This window comes from Phaethon lepturus, unplaced genomic scaffold, assembly GCF_000687285.1.
Source record: "Phaethon lepturus isolate BGI_N335 unplaced genomic scaffold, ASM68728v1 scaffold8846, whole genome shotgun sequence".
Classification (NCBI taxonomy): domain Eukaryota; kingdom Metazoa; phylum Chordata; class Aves; order Phaethontiformes; family Phaethontidae; genus Phaethon; species Phaethon lepturus.
Window position 1 is genome coordinate 216,323 of NW_010548315.1, and position 22,548 is coordinate 238,870.

At 34.7% G+C, this 22,548-nt stretch overlaps 1 protein-coding gene across 1 annotated transcript in view; it reads right to left on the bottom strand.

Moving 5' to 3' along the window:
• The window catches only part of RYR3 (ryanodine receptor 3), a gene marked incomplete at its 5' end in the record, with an annotated part of 148,768 nt that overhangs the window by 116,346 nt on the left and 9,874 nt on the right, over positions 1-22,548 (bottom strand). Inside the window, 16 exon segments of the mRNA XM_010289925.1 lie at positions 243-1,044; positions 2,100-2,326; positions 2,711-2,797; positions 6,063-6,228; positions 6,776-6,936; positions 7,290-7,326; positions 8,044-8,228; positions 9,460-9,668; positions 11,297-11,471; positions 12,161-12,366; positions 13,302-13,449; positions 13,871-14,030; positions 15,414-15,497; positions 15,960-16,063; positions 17,579-17,683; positions 17,894-18,110. Coding sequence (XP_010288227.1) covers positions 243-1,044; positions 2,100-2,326; positions 2,711-2,797; positions 6,063-6,228; positions 6,776-6,936; positions 7,290-7,326; positions 8,044-8,228; positions 9,460-9,668; positions 11,297-11,471; positions 12,161-12,366; positions 13,302-13,449; positions 13,871-14,030; positions 15,414-15,497; positions 15,960-16,063; positions 17,579-17,683; positions 17,894-18,110 — 3,073 coding nt within the window.

A 22,548-nucleotide genomic window follows, 5' to 3' on the forward strand; every position in this document is an offset into this window, starting at 1 on the left:
AACTCTCCCTCTTTTAAAATACACCTATGCAATAAGTAAGTATTTGCATATCTGTTTTGAGTGTAGATACATTTAGAAAGAATTGCATCATCATCAAATTTGGTTATTAACGTGAGGTTATAAGGCAAATGTTACAAGGAATAAAGATCTTCAAGTTTTCAAATCTTACAAACTAGAGAACGGCACTACCTTTCTTTCATCAATATTAGAACATATGTAATACATAGCTATTAAATGGTCACCTGAAGCTTAACAGATTCTGGTAATCTTGTCTGCAATAAGCCTTTTGCAGGAGCTTTTGTTTCTTTCATTGCTTTCTCCCCAGCTTCTACAGCTTTTTCTTCAACTTGTGTAACTTCTTCCTTCTCTGTCCTCTCTTCTGTTTCTTCCTTGTGATCTCCGAACACACTGGGATCAATGAGGAGTAACACCTGCTTCACATCATCATCATCAAAAACACCCATTATGAGCAAAGTTGCTATCAGTTTAAGAACAGGAACGAACTGGAATGCAACCTGTCCTCCAACAGGGTCTCGTATATGAGTACCACTACACTGTACCGCCTCTGTTAGCATACTTATGGCCTTGGATTTAAGTGTATCAAGGGGTATCTCTGGGCTTGATGTCTGATGTTCTTCACTGGTCGCAATAAAGCATGGAGTAGAAAAATTAAAGCCTGGTTTCAGACAAGTGCTAAGCCCTACTCCAGGTAAACCATGCTTCTTTGTTTCATCAGGATATAATTTAATAGTTCGAGTTTCATCTGTAACTGGAATGATAAATTCGTTGTTCATCATGAGCTTGGCTTGCTTGGCGTGCTCTAAATGAATACTGATGAGCAAGTCGTAGAATCCAGAACGTAGAAGTCCAGGTAAGTATTGATTATCTATTGTATAAAATAGCTGAGATATGTCCACATGGCTACAAAGTGCATAAGCAACTCTAGTGTTACCTAGAGCACTAACTGAGCTATAGAGTTTTAAAGTGTGGTAGTGAAACTTCATCAAATCTTCTTGTTCACATAGTTCCAAAATGTCAACACATCTGGTACGAAATAAGAAAACAGAACACCAGTCAATTTCATTAATAATAATTTTGTAAAAGAAAAGTTTTATAATCTCTGCACATTTTGGTCAGTTCCACTTTAAATAATAAATATTAAGGTTGATACTGACTAATCTTAACATCATTAAACCACAGTAAATGGTGGTAATAATTTGATGAGGTTACTTAGAGTTAGTACAACATAGTAAAAAAAAAAAAGAAAAATGTAAGATAGAGAAGCTTCTTTGGAAGCATGGTAAATTAGAGATTTGTTTTTAAAAGGAATGTATTTGGAATGCTGAAATTCTGTGGTAATACTGTCACTAAACAGTGCCTTTATAGGTTATTGAGGACCACTGTTTCACTTTTTCCACAAAACTCAGTATTTTTTTACTCTTTTCTTGAATTCAGTTGTATTAACAATAAATAAAATAGGTTCTTGAACTATTAAAAGAAGCTGCAAAGTAACTGATAGAAGTACAGCAGTTAAATTATCTTTCTGCTGTGCTTTTGCTTATAGTTTGATTTGTCACTGGTTATAATATTTGCTATCTGGATACATCTTTATGATCCTCACTCTGAAGATAAAATTTAAGGGAAATCCAAGAAAGTCATGATTTTGTCAATAAGAACAAAAAAAATATTAATTAATGTAAATTCAGAACCAATGAAACAGGAACAAATTACACGATTTTATTACAGAAAAAAAAAAATCAAGAAAATAGTACTCGCATATTCATTATATTCGTTTTTTTTCAAGCTGAGAAAGTCTGTTTAGAAGACCTAGATATTTCTCAGGTATTATTTTATAATTTAAATAAAATCAAATACTCATGTTCTCTCCTAGGTATGCAAATGTCATCACATGCCATTAAAATTATTCAGCCTCTTGTATCTACCTAAATTTCACTAATATGATATTATAGCAGATAAGATCAGAAATTCTAAAAAACTCCATTGTAAATATTCCCCAAGGCAGGTTTAACCAATACCAAGATACCACCTTTCAACACATTTTGTCCATATCAAGTCACTGTAGTTCCTTCCAAATGTACCTGTTTTCTTCTGGGATATGAAGTGCCATCATCTGCAGAGGTTCCAAACACTGCACAACCCAGCCATGACGTTCACTGACACGCTCAGTTTCTACTTTTAGAAAGCTGTTTGGCATCCTGCTCCATAAAACAGGTGTAATTGTTTGCACATCAAGGCGAGGGGGACACTGAGGAACAGGATTTCTTTCTTCACTTTTAAAAATTGCTGCTGATAAAGGCATGGTATTCTGAAACAAATAGGTGTATTAAAATTATTTCTGTAACATGTAATTATGAATAAACCTATAATACCAAAAGGAATTATGATTTATTGATAGCAAAGGACTCACAGAAATATATAGATTATTGCAATAAACAAAATCAATTTAAAAAACCGCAACATTAAGGGTGTTCTCCCCAAATAACTTTAGTTTATTTTGACAAATGCAGGTTAGGTTTGTTGAACTATTAACTTCATACAATAATAACATCTACAGAAGTAAATGGAGTCATTTATCATCAATAAAACATCACACCATGGATTCAATCTTCCTAAACAAATTCAACAAAGCAGGAATTTCTTTGGAAATTGATAGATTTAAAAGAGCACCTTTAAGGAAAATAATTTGTACCTTTAATTTGCCAAGTTCAAACTGAACCAAGTTAGTGCTCGTAGGCTGTACAAAAGTTGCTGGAAAAAGTTTTGTGTTTGGTTCAACCTAGAAGAGAAATGAGATTAAAAAATGTAAAAAACTAAAAAAGCAGCAAGAATCTCCTCCCAAATATGATATGATATAAAATAAATACTATATAGCTTATAGTTCATTATCAAATAACTGCAGACACTGTATTAAATTGTCGATCAGTGTTACCTGTCGTTCACCTATAATATAGCAAAGCATTTGCTGAGTTATCTTTGTAGGTCCACCTAACTTTCAGGCAGGTGTGTTGCTGCCTTATGAGCTCTCAACACCAATAACAAGAACTTTGGCAACACTACATGTTGATTCTTCTCAAACATATCCAAATCCAACACCTCATTCTAGAACAGCTCCTTAAAAATCCAGCCACTTTACAGCTATGTATTTTGGCTCATGCGCTAGGAAAAGCATCCCCAGCACAGACTGAGGGTAGAATACAGCTTTTGAGACCACCATGCATCTTTTAGAGTTCTTTCACATTTTACAATGAACAAAATAATTCACTACCAAAAAAGCTCAAAAACAAATTTCTAAGAGAGAGGAAACCAGAGAGGGATAAGAAGAGGGTGACAGCACATCATTTGATCAGGATATCGCAAATATTTATTTCCTATTAAGATTAGTGAACTTCTGATCCATACTCGAAAAGTAGAAGAATGCAATTTTTTTAAGTATCTCAAACATCTCTTTTTCCCAGGCTTAGCATTTGTCTCTAGTCTTATAAAATCACAGTGAATCACAGTGCTGCAGTTTTTAAATGTCTGGTTGGGTTTGGGATTTTTTTGACAGCTACATTATCCTCATTTCAACATTATAGCTGAACTCGAAGTACATGTCAGAGTAGCAATACCAGTTTATTCTGAAGAATCTCTATAATATCACCCACCCTTACTGTCATGGGAAAAAAACCCCAATTATGAGGTACTTATAGAACAGTGTATTATGAAAAAGATTGCAGTGCTCCAGGGTGGCTGAAAAAAGGTACACCCTATATAACCAATGCAAAGTTTCAGGAGTTCAATTAAATATTATAATCACATCATTGTGTATTTTGTGTACTATGCATATGTATTACACATACTAAGTACAGTTACAATACTCATGCTGTGAAGGTGTATGTTAGTGCAACTCCTATCTTTGAGGATTGCAAACTATCAAAAATTGCAAAACAACAAACTGAGACCAACAGAAATTAAAAAAATCCATATTCTTTTAGATGAGAACAGCTCCAAAACACAATATAACTTAAACAAAATGTAAAATAATACTATATACTGAAAAATCTGTATGCAGAATAATGTTTTTTCAGAACTATGGCTACTGGGATAGACAAAATAATGTAGGGTCAGGTATGTACATTCTAATCTTTTTGATAAGAAAAAAACGCCACAACCTCAAATCCAGAAACAAAAGGTATCCTGGAATGGAAGGCACTACTAATAAAATATGTCTTTTATTTCATTAAAGCCTGAAAGTAACTGACTCAAACAATATAACTCTCAGTCTCTGACCAAAGATAGATATTTCCTAGTAACAATAATTGAATTTCTGATTTCTAATCTTGTTTGAAGGTCAGAAAACCATTGCTAACTCAAAATAAAATGCCTTGTAAACCAACATTTAAAATCTCCTTTCTACCATTAATACCTTAACACTGGTCTGACAATTAATGACAAATCTCAAATATATGTGTATACACTATCTTTCATTTACTTTTCTGTTACAGACTGTGGATTTTTTTTTCTGAGTACCACCGTGGCATTCGATAGTTAAATCAAGAACTACAGGAAAATTAATTTCTTCTCCTCAATATGTGACCTATATGACCTGTAGGCCTTTTAGAATGAAAACAGCATACAAATATTGTCCCTCAACTTCAGTTAAGAAAACTGAAAAGTGCAAACAGTTACATGGTTAGAGTAAGTTTTCTGCTGCCTCTAGACCAGACAAATATCAGTCATTTGCTGCAATTTGGGCAAGAGATTAGATTTACTCAAGTATTTTAAAGATTTTATTTTATGGTAAAAATACTCAAGAAGTTAAAATGAAAACTAGATAAGACTATTTTCACTACTTTCAAAAATAGATAAAAGATTTAAATTACTTGAAATATGCAAAAGTTGAGCAATATTTCACCCTCAGACATAACACTCTGGTAAAGGCTGTTCCATGAAAAAACCACCCACCATGCTTCTATGGTTTTGTTCAGAAGCTGTCATATTGATTTGTATCTAGCTAAAAAATCAGCAAAGCATGGGGCTTAAGCCCTTTCATCTCCTGTTTTCTTTTCCCAGGATGTTGACATTTAATATCCTCCCAGCATGGCACTGAAGTCTCTGACCATTCTTACAAAACATACCAAAATCACAGCTGCTAGATCGCCTCCCACCCCCATTTACAGCCTGTGTGCAACCCTGCCCCATTCATTTTCAATGGCATCAGTATATAAAGTTCCATTACATTTAGTTGAATAACGTTTAAGTTTTACCTGTATTACAGATTTTGGCGGGGGGGGAGGGAGGGGGGAGTTGTTGACATAGAAGAAAGTGATGCACTGTTCCTAACTGCATAATCTCTTCCACAGTGGATGCTCTACTATGGACAACTGATCTTAAAAAGAGCAAACCTCATTCATCCAGTGCTGAAAACTTCTGTCAACTACTGATCCATTCACATACCAACTCCACATTTTGAGAACATTAATAGCATTTAGGGCCCACCCCATTTATTTTGGCTTTGCACATTAATGCATATTTGAATTTTGGGGTTTGAAACTTACCAAATCACAAGATCTCCTAATCATAGCTACCTGCAGAAGACACAAACCCTGGTAATAATAAACTAAATTTATTTTTTCAATCCATACCAAAAATTACTACATCTAAAGTCTAATTTTGACCATATGCTGATGTAAATAATTATTTTCCCTATATCTCTATCCCTATATAACCCAACAGATTTAGTTGACAAAAATATTTTAAAGAATAATTAACATTATAAATCAAGATTCTGAATCACAAGAATTAAGAGGTAAAAAAAATATTTTTCTGAACTATCTACCAGTAGTCCTTCCTCAACATTTGAAACTACTGTAAGAAGTTGGAAAAAGGTAGCCTTGCAGAAGAGAGAGAGAAAAAAAGAGGGATAAACCAGAATACTATAGGCAAACATGTTATTGTCACACAAATAGTGTTCACTTAGATTTCTGAACAGGAAAAAACAATTTTATAACAGCATCAGAAAAACCAATTTACTAGATAGCTTCCTGAAAATATGATAATACCTGATAACAAGTGCCAAGCTCTTTTCCATTGGCTGTGAATGACAACATTCCAGTAGCCAGGTCAACAAAGCATCCAATTTCTAAATCAACATTACTGCGACCCGATCTCTGGGAATTAGCAACTACATCTCCTCCCCAAACCATATAGCAATTGCTGCGCTTCACACTGAAAGAACAGCAAGAACAAAGAAAACAAATCATAGGTCACACTGAACTTGACTAAGTATTCAGTGAAGATGTACTTTTCAATGGAGTAAGAATTAGAGATCCTCAAAGGTGCCTGTGCTGCTATTAGTTTTGTTTTCTCATTAACAACCATCCCTTTTTTTAATAATGTAAGCATTGTGGGTAAGGGATCAGACGAAGTGCACCTTTTTTTATAATTATGAAACAATTTTACATGCTTCTGTGAGCTTATGTAAGATACATTAAAACAAATAACAGATTCACCCACAGTGACCAAATATGGATGTCAAAAGAAAAAAGCATCACAAAGCATTCTTTCAAGCAGAACATTAATGATAAATATAGTCACTTTAAAAAGTCTATGTAAAACACATTCATATATAAATGAGCACAGAACAGTCCTACTCCATCATCAATTTTCTCATTAGTTTAAATTAACGTTCAAAATATCATCAAGCTTGTGAATAATTCACTTTTGAGCAACAGTATTAAAATATATCTTTAATAAGTGATAAATAAATCCGTACCTTTCATGAACCCTGCCTCTCTCATCACCTAAAGTAACCGTCACCGTACAATTTTTATTTAGGTCAAAATTCTCACTGTAAAAATGATAGTCTGGTGTTACCCAGCCAACCCAGACAGAGGATGGGTCTTGGCCAGCAAATATTCGTAGTGAATAAAAATACTGGAAAGAGGAAAAGAACATATTAGTAATAGAAATCTAAATTATTTTATCAGGCAATGCTCAAATAATGATTTAAAAAACCTCCTATAGATCAAACTTTAATAATAGCAATTCACATTCTCTTAATAAGTCATTTAAAATGCTCATAAATTAAAAAAAAAAAACAGACTAGTGGTTTAAGATAGTGAGGTTTATGCCTCAAGTCATACAACTCTGGGCATTATTATTTATACAGTGTTATATCATAGCAAATGATTAAAAAGGCTTCTTTCAACAGATCAATTTCTAATGAACATGCTGTCTTGACTAAATCTACTTCAAAAAGAACTAAGCATCTCAACATATATACTTACCGTAGTAGAAGGAGCAGCAATTTCTTGGCTGTGCTTTCTAAAGATAAAGGAACATCAGTAAATTAGTTTTAAAAAAAATTATAGTAAAAAAAGTACTCATTATTAAACTAAGTGTGCTTACAAGCTAACTCATGTTTGCTGGGTACTGAGTATGCATGAGTAAATTAAGTATGCAAAGACTGTGCAGGATACAAATATAAACCCAAAACAATTGCAGTTAAGGCAGACAGGGGAGGAAGAGACAGATTTACAGCAATTAACTAAAGATGAAGGCAATGCTGGAAGGTGCTGAACTCAGTAGTACCTGGTATCTTTAAAAATCTGCCCCACAATCTTTTTTTCTTTGCATGGATTAGTCGCTTTTCCAGCAACAATGAGCTATTGAACAATAATTTAGATGAGCATTAATCCAGTGGGCAACAGGCTCTAAGCTTGTTCTCCAGCCTGGCTGAAGAGCGTTGCAAATCCCAGTGATTTTAAAAGGATGGCAGATATGAATGACTATAAATGTTGTGATGCACCTCTTCAGAAACGGTTCTCTCTTGTCTGGATATAGCATTCTGCAGCAAAGTTGTGTTATAAATTTATTAAAAATCATCAAGAACAAAAAATTCTCAGTAACATGTATCCTATGCTAGCGTATGCTTAGTGCAAAACCAAGTATGAACTCTTGAGTGTACAATAACAAAGCATAATAGAACATACTACATTTACAGTGAGAGCATGAAGTAGGATAACTAAAATCAAGCCTAACCGTTTTTGGAAAATATCAGATGAAGCATTTTCCACACCCATGCTGAAGTTGAATGATGAGCGGAACTCAACTGGCATACTCAAACGACAATATATCATGTCTGAATTGCTGTTCTGTGTGCCAAATGTTTTGTGAGTAACTTTTAACCGAGGTGGACTCTCAATGGTTCCATCAATTCTCCATATCTAAAAATAATAGAAATAATTTTGAAATAATACTAGTCCAAGAAAAATGCTGAAAATTTTCATTAAGCCACTAGCTGATGAGATAACTGAGAGTCAACTTAAGTTTTCAAAATTAATTAATTTCCTAACTATGTAACTTTCTTCTCTGACAGGGAACCTAGCCTGAAGAAAAACAACAGATTCAGTATATCCTGACTGCAGTAAATATTTTCAAGTTGTGCCATACAGCTTTTAATAAAAAAAAGTATGGATTTTATTAAATTAATTCACTCTGAGTACACAAGTCATTGAAAAATCGGTCTACAAGAGTCAGTAGTTTGCTACCACAACAAGAAGAAATATCAATTAGAATCTTTCAGATTATCATTATGAAGTCTGAGTCTGATATCATTATTTTCCCTTATGCTGAAAAAGTGGGTATGCTTTTACATTCAGTGATACGAACATCTAAAAAACTTTTAAAGACAGAAATACATTTGAAATTATGTTGATAAACTGAAAAAAATGCTGACATCATTTAGTTGGAATTCAGTGAAGTGTATTTTGTTTAAGAAGAAAATGTTCAAAGACAAGTATTAGAGAACAATTGGCTAAATACCTAAATTAAAGTAAATGGCCTAGGGATTATAGTTAAAAAACTGATCAGGAATTCAAACATATCATTGTGGAATATATTTTATACAAAACATAGGATACTGCTCTAGAGTAGATTAGTTAGGGAGTTGTGGCATTCCTATCACTGGTGCATAAGAATGAATGAAACAGGTATCACTGGGTGACACCACAGGTACACCTAAGTATGTCTCAGATTAGCAAAGTGGACTAAATCAGTCTCTGCTTAGCTCACAATTCCATTACCTTAAGTGATGGCGAATTCAGCTGAACAATTTTTAGATAGTTAAGAAAAATGTATTAGTAGAGAAGGTGTAAAAAAATGAAAGCAAAGGTAAGATAAACAGAAAAAATGGTTCTAAGAAACCACAACTGGCATGCTTCAAGTAGCTAACCACAACAACATAAATTAGTAAGACATAGAACAGAACAGAACGAATAGCAATACTACCATAAATGAAGTTGGAGATAGACAAGATCATCTGGAATTATCTAAGAGTGACTCAACAGATTTATATGACAAACTATCTGATGACAGTAAGTATTAGTAAGGGTTTAATGTCTCAGCTTGCTAAACAAACAGTTGATAAACAGGTGTCTCTCTAACATGTAATGTTACCTCAATGTGAGGATGATTTTTTGGCACATTGACAAATGTTGGTAAACGTTTACTAAACCACATCGCAACATCTCGGTTCATGTTGACAGCAAAAGGTTCAAAACCTTCTTGAAGGCCACACATTGTGTAATACTTGAATGTACTGGCATCCATTCCAAGGTTCATACGACCAATCTGAGATAGACCCAGTGCACAAATCGGAACAAAACCTAAGAAAACAATACAACAACATTAACAAGAAAAAAACAGTAATTTAGTTGCAGAGCACAAGCATTCTATTTTGAATCCATCTAATGTGAACCAAACTTTAGCTCCTACAAGTAATGCACCTGAAGTGATGACAGCAGCAAGGATTTAAAGCCACCTTAAATACTAATGTCTAAGTTCAATATAATTGCTACCGAAACCCCTGAGGACTTAGGCGATGAATGAACATTATACACACTGTCCCATTTATTTAAACATTAAACCAGTTTAACAATTTTTATTAGTATGTAATAGTAGATTCGTGTTGAAAAAAAAAGTCAAGAGGTAGTTTTGTGGACAATCAGATTTGAAAAAACAAGATTTGCTCATGTCAGTTATTTATTAGTAGAATGTGTTATCTTCATCATTTTTAGACTAATAACCATGCCTTTATACAATGAGTTGCACACTGGATGACAATCTTGGCTAGATCAAAGTTATTAATGTTAAGTATGCTCTCTGAGGGCACTGAAGTTTCAAAAGGACTTTGAGATGAGACTTAGGCATCTCAGTACATCTGTTTAAAATTTAGTTTGTCATCAGTAGCTATAAATTTGTTGCCAACCGCCATCCCACCATCATTCACGATGGACAAATACACACATCTTGAATGCTGCCATTTTTTTACAACCAAACTTTTTTTGTTCTCCTTATACCTGTAGCAGCCAATAGACAGGGATGAAAGGCTGTTGAATTTTTTCTCAAGAAACAGAACTTGGAGCAACTTCAGGGAAAAGCCAACAGTTCAACCTCTAAAGGAGACATTTTCTCTCCTATACTTCAACATCAAGACTTCAAAAAAGCTCTCAAGTCAGTCCCTCATTCTCTACCATTAGAAAAACTGTATCAATGGCCAGACCAAAGAGGGATAGTGAGCAACTGCAAAGTCTTCTGGCAATTACTAACTGGAAACTACTACTGGTTAGAGGAGATATGCTACCAAAGAAAATGTCAACTACAAAATAAACCAAAACAGTTTGAAAACATTCCCTGCCTCCTTCAATACAGTCATGTAGATGCTACTGTTCAAAAAAGCAAAGGCCAAAACCAGGAAGAATAGCCCAAGAAAAGGAGAAATGCAGATAAGCTATGAATGAGACAGAGGAAAAAAAAATTACCAGACTAAATTTATGTTGCAAAGGCTTGTTCTTTTGGTGCAGTCTCTCACCACCCAGTACTCATTTTGTTCTTCACAGACAAGAACATAACATGTGTATGCTCCAGTGAGATAATCAGCAACTAGACTTTCAGCTTTTGGGAATTTTTCAAGGTACTTACTATTACCACTTCTTAACACTGAAGTTCAGTCCTGTGAGTAAGTCTAGCAAGGCTCAAAGGAAACTTACCCATTCTCATTGCTGAAATCCTATTAATATCCACTTGTGGTTAAAGAAAAAAAAAGAAAATCAATTTGTGCCACATAAGTGCTCTTAAAATAAATTTTTATGAAGTTAATGTGTAGCACAGTCTGAAGGCTCATATCAGTGAAATAAAATTTCCCAGCTGACTAAGCCAGTATGACAGAGTAGTTTTTCTGGGTTTTGTTCTATTTTGTCTTCTCATAATCATATAACTACATAAAGAAAATTACCACTTTCTATTCCAAAGTCAGCAAACGCAAGTTCTGAACCTTTACTGGTTATAAGCAACTCTCCATTCAGAGTAAAGATAATTGATTTGTCATCCAAGTTTATCATACAGCCAACCACGTCTCCTCGTTGCCAGCTTCGTCCAAAGAATCCACTGCCTTGATGCCAACGCTGGCCCTAAACAAAAAACCAAGTAAATAAACACCATGCTAAAATTAAAAAATAAAACATAAAATAAATAAAGTAAAACAAGCAAATATTTCACCTTCCAGGATCTCAAAATAATTATGGCTTTCAGGTAATTAATTTTATTATCATCTTAGTTATTTCACATAGAGAAACTAAAGCACCCTAACTTCCGTAATATGCAAACAGCAATTTACAACCTAGATAATAACCACTATTCACTGGATTCCACTTCTCACATGGAGCATCATTATCACCCTTTCAGTCCTTTAGGAGTTAAGTTTGGGAAGAAAGAATGTGCAGAAAGCGGAAAAGACAAAAAAGGGAAAACAGAACTATGGTTCTCTCTTCTAGTAATTGAAGAAACTTTGTTTCATTTTTGTAAAGCACCACTTATTAAAAAAAAAAGAATGCTGTATTTTGTTTATGCTTACAACACACTTCTTTACTCAGTTGGGTATATTCTAGTAAGATAGACATAAACCAATATACCTTTGTTAGCATAATTTCAGTGACCAGAACCAAAACGCAGATACTATCCAGCATTAAACAGAGCTCAGACACATCTTTATATGAATCAAAAATATTCCAGTAGTTGATCTGGAGTATACAGAGGAAACCTATACAGTAGTTTTCTACCTAGTCTGTTCATAGGTCAAAAAAGATAAAGATACACTGACTTTGCTTCCTTCAAATACAAATGCTTGGTCATCAGCTCCCAACTCTATGTCAGGTCGACAGCCTGGCCTGGCCCAGCCAACACGCATATCTCCACCTGTCACAGCTTCAAATTCAAAGTACCACTTTCCAGACTTCACTGCGTAAGACTTTTCTACTCTGAAAAATCGTATCTTGTCGATGCTGACTTTTTCCACTGTTTGGTCAGCTGTAAAAATAAACAGGAAAAAAAGCCCCCACCATTTATAATTAGATGAAACTATAAATGCCACTGTTTAGTGTTTCATCTGTCCCCAGTATTTTCTATCTCTGAAAATAGCCATTTTTCTACCATCGCATGTTTAAGAACCTTCATAGTAAATGTTAAAAAAACAAAGAACAGTAACCAGCCTACAGACAGCAGATTCTATTTCTATACAGGATGAGTGATTACCCGCTATTTAGAAGCGGAGTATTTCAAAGCATCACCCAAAGCAGAGCCCCAAACACAAAACTGTCTAGAGGAAACCTCAGAAGTGTGAGATTACTACATGCAATACAATGCAATGCAATAATGCAGTATTACAACACAACAAAATACTTTTCTTACAGTAACACAAGTAGTACAGTCAATACATCTAGAACATTTAAAAAATTATCAAGTAAGTTTTGTTTTGTTTGAATTTTTGTCAAAAAATCACAGTTGTATAGCAAATGTGAAGAAAAACTTCTAAACAAATTTCTACTCCTGATTTCAATACAAAAAATTATTGAACTTGCTGCACTTCTTTGACTACTTCTTAAGAACTGAGTTTGACTTGAAGTAGTCAAACCTAATCTGCATATCATGCAAAAAAGTTATGTTAAATTAATCCCACATTATTTTCAAATGAAAACCAGTATGTTCACTCACACTCCAGATTTTCGCCAATCTAAAAAATCACAGAAATTAGAATTATCATTAACTACAACCAATCTTTTAAAAAATATATCTAAGCAATATACAAGAAATTTACAAAGTATATTTGCAGCTTTCATTGAAGTCCACTGCAATACACTACTATTAATTTGTATCTTATGTTTTCCCTATCTATCTCAGTGTTTTATGTTTTCTTCCCAGCACTGAGAGAAAAAAAGGCCATGATTCTTATTGAAAGTACATACCAATCTCTTGGTCAGGTGGTTCAATACTATAACCATAGCCTGCAAATGTTCTAACAGCTTCACGGAGGCTATCTCTGTTTGATTTTTTAGTACGTTCATCTAATAATGCATATGGCACCAGCCGAGGATTACGTTTGTTCTTAAGATCCTAAAAGGGGTTATAAAAAAGAACAAGAAGAAAACTGTGTTTAAACATCACAAAGATTTTATATGAAGAGACAGAGTATATTCTGAAATTATGTTAAGATTACAGGACAGAAACAATATTGATAAAGAACAGTTCTATAAATGCAAACCCAATTGTTAACGATATTAAAAAATCTAAAGACAAGAACAAAAGAGAAGTATGGAAACATATCCTTATACATCCCTCAGCTGTAGCCATGCAGGTCTGACAATCTACTCAGACTTGCATGGGCAAGGCTTCTTTTACTGCCCCGCCCCCAACTTTTCCAGACATTACACGACATTCGTTATTTATTCTCTGATTTAACACTCTCAACTGATGTTATAGAAAACAAAAACATACATTCTTTACTTCTTCCAAAAGTATCTAAAGTAGTCCTTACCTGCTGAATGCCATAGGTCCATCCTTGCTTTATTCTGTCCTTTGCCCAGACATTATGTGCATTTTCTGCTAGTTTGTCAACTAAAAATTCTTGAGAAGGTAACAATTTCACTTCAGAAAGATCAAGAGGGGCAGGTTTATATCCATTTGACATCATGTAACTGTAAGTCAACAAAGGAAAACAGAGAGTCAAGATACCCCACTGACGGTATTTAAAGTTTTCTATGCGGCATTCACAGGGTGGGGTTCACTTTCTCTCTCCACTTTTCAATCTCCTACTCTCCCATCTCTTTGCAAAAATCCTGTGTTGCATTTGGTCATTGACTAGGATATAAAATGTATTCTAGCAAAGAGTGTCATTTTCCTCCTACCTGTACCCTATCTAATTGTGACCCAGATCTGTATGTGCATCCCTAAATAATTGCTATGAAAAAAACAAACTGTTATTAAATGAGTACCTTGTATTTTATTTACGTTTGTCATGTAAACCTTTCAAGTAATTTCTATTTTAAAGATCTGCATGATGATTTGTTATGAAATTATTTTTATGCACTATTAAGTATGGAGGTTTTTATATACTAGCCTGTAAAGATTACATTACTATTTTCCCAAGTGAAGAAAACATATTTTAACTCCTGTTCTTCCCACTTTTTCATTGAATAATAAGTTTAGTAGTTTTTTTCAGTAGTAGGCGTTATGCTCTCTGACCCCTCCACGTAGCATAAAGAGTACTCTGCTGTTTTATACATATGCAGACTCTCTCTTGCTCAAATGAGATAATTTCCATTTGTTAGGATGACTCATGTAGGAAGTAGATATTTAAGAAGAGTCAGAAAATAAGATTTATTTGTTCTGTTATTGAAGACAATAGTATCAAAACAGTATGTTGACAGACTGCCTGCAGTAGGAACGTTGGGAAAGGTTACTTTTTCCTTTTTTTAATTAATGCCATCAACTGGATCAAGATTACCATCTCCTACCTCATAAAACTATTTATTTTACTGCTGTCTTGAAAAAATCCAACTTTCTTTCTTATGGATAAAGCTGTTTCAGGAAGAAAGACATCTCGTAGGTTGATAAACTGATGTGAAGTGGCAAGTATCTAAATCACTGTTTTGCTCTTCAAGTTTTATTGCAGGACAGGGCTTTAATTTGTCCCAGGAGGACTACAGAGTCCCCATAGACAAGGCTAAAATACAGATGTAACCCTTGATTAATCTTCACCATGTTAGGGGTGATTACCCCTGATGACTTAAAGATGTCCAAATCAAAAAGATCATTCAACAATTTTAGCTCAGAATGCAATAGTTTGGCTACCAAATAAAAATTAAAGCAAAAACCCATTTGTATTTTATGCAATAATGCAGCAGTATTCACAGTGAATCATCATCACAGGCAAGGTAACGGACCAACCGTGTGCTCTACAAGTCCATACTGGGTATGGGGTTCATATCAAGTATTTTTTAAATCACCTTACAGTATTTTTGGTTAATCAATACCCTGTAGTTACAAATAATATGTAATAGTTATCATAAGGTACATACTTTTTAGGAAGTTTGACTTTTTTAAGATCTTCCTCAGCTGCTGGATGAGCATGAACAATGTGACATCCAAGGGCCAAAAGGGTTCTGCCAACATAAAAAAAAAGGCAGTAGTGAAACACAACATTATAGTGCTCACCCATTTTATACATTTCTTTAGTTTTTAGTATAAATATGCAGAACTAACGATATTTAAAAACCAGGGAAGTCACTCAAAATAATGGAATTTCAAAACCCAAATATTTTAACTTATTTTAAAAAAATAAATAAAACCTTCAAAGTCTAAAAAGGTACAAATCGGTGGCTACAAAGTTATGCCACTTTATTAAAACCAACAGGACTTGGTCTTGGTTTTTTCCTTTGTATCTCTGTAGAGACAAGGTTTTTCTACATTGCTCTGAATGTGTTCCTGGAACTTCTAGCCAAGTTAGCAGAAACACACTTTGAATGAGATATTCTAATGCTTCTGTATTTTACAACAGTATGAAGTGCTTGAATAAAAATAAAAAAACCCAAACAACTTTATTTTCCTTTAAATTTAAAGCTCACTTGAGGGTTTCAGTTGACATTTGTAGGTTATAATTCTTCTCTGTCTCAGGTAATTTTGAGAATTCCACAAGACAAGGATGATGCCTTTTATTATCATCCCGTATCTGTAACAAAGCAACAGAAAAGAGTACTTTCATGACACCAAATTCAAACCAGAATCAGAGTAAAAAAAAAAAATCTGTTAATTCTTTGCAATAATTAAGACATTGTAAACAATACCATTTACCTTTGCTCAATGACAGTTACTCATCATTATATAACTGAACTTTCCCATGGTTCACTTATAACGCACACATAACCAACAAAATCAGAAAAACACATAGCTATTTCATGTGTTCTACATAAATACACAAGATACAAGAAAGCTATCCTGTAAACTCAATGAACATTTCTGATGAATACCTGAGCCATATATGCTCAATAGAGCACAGTCTAATCTACTGTACACATTCTACTTCAAAAACCTTAAAGGATCATTTGGTAATCCAAATTCTACTGGAATAAGTAGAGCATTCTTTTTCTGATATCGTCATAAATCTTTGAACACTTATCTGATTCCTAATTAAACAAGCTTTTACGCTTAATGCCAAATGCTTCTATCCTGATGGCAACTAAGGGTCACAGCACTTCAGATACAAAACACATTTTTTAACTGCCAAAGCTCAGAAACATTAAAAAGGTTAGTAAAGCTCAGCTTTCCAATAGCAATAACATTTTGACAGATAATATCATAGAGTTATTGAAGAAAAAAGTAAATCAAGTCCATAAGTAAAAAAAGCAGAAGAGAAGGAAAAAGATTCTTCTGAGGTAGGATATAGTTGAGATGGGCACCTAGAGGACTATCCCAGTAAATCTGAGTTTGAAAAGCAAGATGAAGTCATCTAAGTTCAAGGCAGAATACAGCCTTTAGAACTTTATATTACTAGTGGAAAGTACCAATTTTAATACAATTGTTTAATTTAATATAATATTCTGAATATAATATTCTTGCCCTACCCTTTTAACTGTTTTTCATTTGGTGACATCCATTGGGCAGGGAATACCTTGTCATGCACATTTAAATACTGTTGACCAGATGACCTTACTCTCTTAAATCCGTTAGGCTATACCACCTTACAAGGGATCATTATAATGATAAGCTTTAACTGTAACTAATTAAATAAAAAAATGACCTTTGAGGAATTTGAGTGTTTACAAAAGTCACCAAAAAACCCTGTCTCCATTACCAACAGAAGCAAATTTCCACAACGGACTTTTTGCTTGTTATCTCTTTGTTCCCCAACACTAGAGTAACCAAAGAGTTAGTTGGCAGTTACTCACTATTGGTATGATTTTCAGTAGAATTCCATCTTGGTATAGCTAGTATGCTTCTCAATTAAGCTATTTTTTCAAATGGCTAATTACTTATACTGATAAAATATGTACCTTATTTAATATTCCAAATTTGCCTTCTAATGACTAGTTAATACCACTGTCTCCTGCCAGCTTACATGTTTGTCTATTGTTAGTAACATATAAACCACCATTAAATACTCCGTTCAACTTCCAAGTCCAGGTTTTTGGTAGGAGGCTTAACCTAGTATCGGTGACTGTACCCAGACAGGTCATTCAAAACGTACCTTGCCATATGTCCAGCCCAGTTCTATTTTATTCATTCCCCACAGTTCATGGATATTTTCAGCAAGTCTGTCTCTGATCTTTTCAAGATGAAAAGGAAGAGCAATCTAAAAAAAAGAGCATAACAATTCCACAAATATGAAAAAGTTCCAGTTACCACACCTTGTAGATCTAAGATCATCTACTTCAGTTAAATACATCACAACACACAAATGATGAATTGCTAAGAAAGGGGACAAGCTAGCTTAGTTTTTATATTGTGAATTTAGATTTTTAAAGACTAATTTTACAATCCCATTATTCCATACTTAACATACCTGACTGGTGTCTATTGGACATGGGATAAAGGAAGCTTGGGAGAAGAATTGTGTTGTACCCAGCAAATCCCTCACTCCGTCAGAATCCCTCTTATATTCTTTTACTGGTTCCAGTTTCATCTTCTCTTTTGGAAGCAATGCTTCATAACAGGGAGCATAGCCAGCAGGAGGCAGAAATTTAAACTCTCCATGACGTCCACCCAATAAGAAACGAACTCTGTGCAATTTTCAATGAAGAAATTATGCTCTTAAATAGTCAGCATATACTAACATCATCAATAAATCATTTAGAAACTTAAATGTTTATTTGAATAGCATTTACAATAATGCAGGTGTATTTCATGCTTTGATAAACACGAAAGAGTTACCAAGCATTCACACTAGCAGATACTATCAATAATACCATCACCTACACACTATTTTTTGAAAATTTGTTTTGGCTAAAGCAAAACTAATTATTCAATGCAGTAGCGTATTTTAAAAAAAGTGTTTATAATTTAAAATCAAATGGTTGTAAATTGTGACATTTTTAATGCATTTAAATTATTTGGAAACACAAATCTAATTTAAATTGGACTCTTACTCTAAAAAATCCCATAGGGACTATTTATATACCATTTAAAAGTTTTAAAGTAACTTCTCAGTGCACTCATGCAGGCAGTTGTCACGTGAGAAAAAAAAGCAGGATATGGTGAAAAAACCCACTATAATCATAATACATAAATCAAGCAAACAAAATCACACCAAATACTACAACTGGATATGAGTTTCAGAAGCATAACTAAGATTCCTACTAAACACCTAGAGTTTTCTGTTTCTCCTCAGACATATATGTTTCATATAAATTTAAAAGTATACCATGGGGAAAAAAGACAAAAAATATCCAACTTCATACTTTCACCTTCATGTAGGCAAACTCTACAAGTAAACAACCACAGAAAATTAAAAATTGTTATCTCTAGGAAATAGCTCATTTGTAGTGATAGGGTGATCAGAAGAAGCCTATATCACTTCTTACATCTAGAAATACTAGAACTATCAGATCAACATATTTCATTGTCAGTAAGAGACATAAATAATACAAAAAGTGGAGAAAAATTAAGATACACAAGTTTTCCCAAATAGGAGGTACGTAAGCACAAGTCACAAATATCTGAAATGGTTCAATGTCCACAAGAAATATATTATTATTGATGACTTCCATGAAGCTGTAGCTTTCTAATTTCATTTTAAAAATACATTGTTTAAAATATTTCAATGATCCCAAGGCAGCTAATATTTGAGATGACAATTTTGAGCTTAGACTTCTCTTTATGGCAAGCCCCCACACAGATCAAAATATTTTACAAATAAAAAGGAGGTCAATTTTATTTTAAGACCCAGAAGTCTAACTTCCAAAATAGACAAAAGTCAAAGAAAGATTCAAATGAAAAAAACTCTCATGCAATTCTTCCCTTGCTGACCACACCCCAGTAAATAGCTCCTTCCTTCCTGCCAATTTGGTCAATTTTGTTTTAGCAAACCATTCAATCTCACGTGATTTTATCATGTTCTCATTCCTTCCGAGGTGTGTTTTCCCCCCGCTCTTCACTGCAGCATCTAAACCTCCACACAGACTATATCCTCCTACTGCTGCACATTCTCTTTTAAAAGCCTGAACACTCCAAGAAGCTGTGGCTTTTTATCTGATTTTAAAAGAAATGTTCAGATCTTTAGATTTGAAAAACTTGTTTTAATTTGTTTGACCTTAACCTTAAAAAGAACCCTCCTGAAAATCAAATATAGAATCATAGAATTGTTTGGGTTGGAAGGGACCTTTTAAAGGTCATCTAGTCCAACCCCACTGCAATGAGCAGGGACATCTACAACTACATCAGGTTCTTCAGAGCTCCATCCCACCTGACCTGGAATGTTTCTACAGATGGGGCATCTACCACCTCTCTGGGCAACCTGTGCCACAGTTTCACCACCCTCATGGTGAAAGATTTCTTCCTTAGATCTAGCCTAAATCTACCCTCTTTTAGTTTAAAACCATTACTCCTTGTCCTATCACTACAGGCCCTGCTAAAAAATCTGTCCCCATCTTTCTTATAAGCTCCCTTTAAGTACTGGAAAGCTGCAGTAAGGTCCCCCCGGAGCCTTCTCTTCTCCAGGCTGAACAACCCCAACTCTCTCAGCCTGTCCTCCTACGAGAGGTGTTCCATCCCTCTGATCATTTTTGTGGCCCTTCACTGGAACCTCTCCAACTGGTCCACATCTGTGCTGAGGGCTCCAGAGCTGGATGCTGTACTCCAGGTGGAGTCTCAGCAGAGTGGAGTAGAGGGGCAGAATCACCTCCCTTGGCCTGCTGGCCACGCTGCTTTGGATGCAGCCCAGGATACAGTTGGACTTCTGGGCTGTGAGCACACACTGGCAGCTCATGTCCAAGCTTTTCATCCACCAGTACCCCCAAGTCCAGGGCTGCTCTCGATCCCTTCATCCCCTAGCCTGTACTGATACTGGGGGTTGCCCTGACCCAGGTACAGGACCCTGCACTTGGCCTTATTGAACCTCATGAGGTTCACATGGACCCATTCCTTAATCTTCCAGGTCCCTCTGGATGGCATCCCATCCCTCAGGCATGTCAACCGCACCACTCAGCTTGGTGTCATGTGCAAACTTTCTGAGGTTGCACTTGATCCCACTGGCTGTGTCATTGATGAAGATATTAAAAAGTACTGGTCCCAACATGGCCCCTGAGAGATACCGCTAAAGCAACAGAACTCCTAAAAGACAGTTACAAATAGTTAAACAGATTGATTTAGGTTTATTACTACTCTTTCTGTTTCATTTTGGAGGTGGGCTGTACATAGGCAGCTGCACCTACCATTCTAGCAATTTGCTAGCAGTTATACTTAGTTTTCATAGCCTGAATTACAAGACTATTCTAAATAGTCTTTTGCTTATTTCGAAGGCTGGCTGTGAAAGACAAGACCCCCATGATAGCTGTATTTATTGTACTTCATGTTTAATTGCTAAAAGCACCAGGCATTCACTTTTAAGATGTTAACTTTTCATGTCAACACATCCAGACCCCTAACTTCCCTAAAAACAGTTTGGATGGCTCATTTAAAGCTAATCTTTAATGAACTGAATGAAAATGAATTCTCAATACAGAGCTGTTGTTTAAATTCCTTGATGATTTGAATGGCATATTGTATACTACAAGCAGAGCTCACAGCACTATTGGTAAAGGGAGGAAAACCTGGATAGATAGAAAATACCTACAGTAAAAAAACCGAATAAGAGATAGTGCGGGTAAGCAGGTGCTGACAAGGATTTAGAGAGGAAAAAATGATGATGGAAGACCCAGAATCAGAGACTGAGAAAATCACAGAAAGCAGAGGAAAAGCAGCTAAGCCACAACAGAAATAGAAATATAAGAGTTTCTGCCCAGTGCAGAACATGCTCCTCCACTCATGAGCTCAGGATTCCCATGTAATTACATTTCTCTGATACGAAAAGACACAGAAGACAACATATAACCTGCCACTACCACCAGCTACTATTAACTACACGGGAAAATGCTCTCACAAAATACACAAACAACATCAAATAAGAATGAAGAAAAATAATTAACACCAGTTTAGGCAGGTTTCTTAGAGAAAAAAGTAATTAATATTTTCAAAAGCTCTTGTACTAATGCAGCTAACATAGCAGGGTCACTCCCAGAGAATAAATGAAAATTGATTTACTAAGCTCTTCCCAGGCCTCCTTTATTCTGTTTGGTCTCTGTTAGTATTCTCATCTGGGAGGTTCTCTTAAGCATAAGCAGCTCAAAGTATTTGTGTATTGATCACACTAGGAAAAGCCCACAGATAACTAGTTATTTGCTACACCTCAGGGGAAAAAAGATTTCTTTTTTCTTAATTGCGTAATGTATGAACCATTTATAACCTGAGCTTTCTTTCACTTATGAAAGCTATATACTGTCTATTCTGGCCATACCGAACCTTCATTTCTCAAAAATTACCGTGTATAAGAGAAACCCTCCTTTAAATAAGCGCCCTTTGCATTTTTTCACTCCTTCACCATAATCCCTTACTCCGCTCCTGATTATTTTTTCTAAGTTTGGCAGTTTCTGGCAGCTATTTACATCTAGACCATTAGCATTTTTTCATAGTGAAAATTTTTCATAACTTAGCTGTATTTTATGCAGAAATTATGCTTAGCCTACAAAAGACAGAAAAATCCCAATCCTTCTTACTGAAGAATTCTCCTTAATTATTTTTGTCTTTGCTTCCTAAAATCATTGCCAGTCAATACCAGCAATAAAAATGCTCTAAGATGAACTGAACAGAAACTGCTCCTATTATAACAAGAGTGCAAGAGCTAGTCTTTCGTTATTGTGTCGGCTTTGTAATGGTAAGACAAGTGTTTTGACCACTTAAGTAGATAGATATTTGCAAAAGATTTTCTGGATTAATTAAAAATAAGATAAAAATAGAAGTCTGAAAATGGTAAGTTCAAATCTCAGTATTTGAGCTACAAAACAGGTAAGAAATGGGCAATATTAGTAATGAGATTCCAAAACAGCTTCTCATCAGTTCTTTGTGTTTCTTGCTGTGAATATAGTATCAGTTTTCATGATGATTTAGTTTTTTTACTTCCTGCTG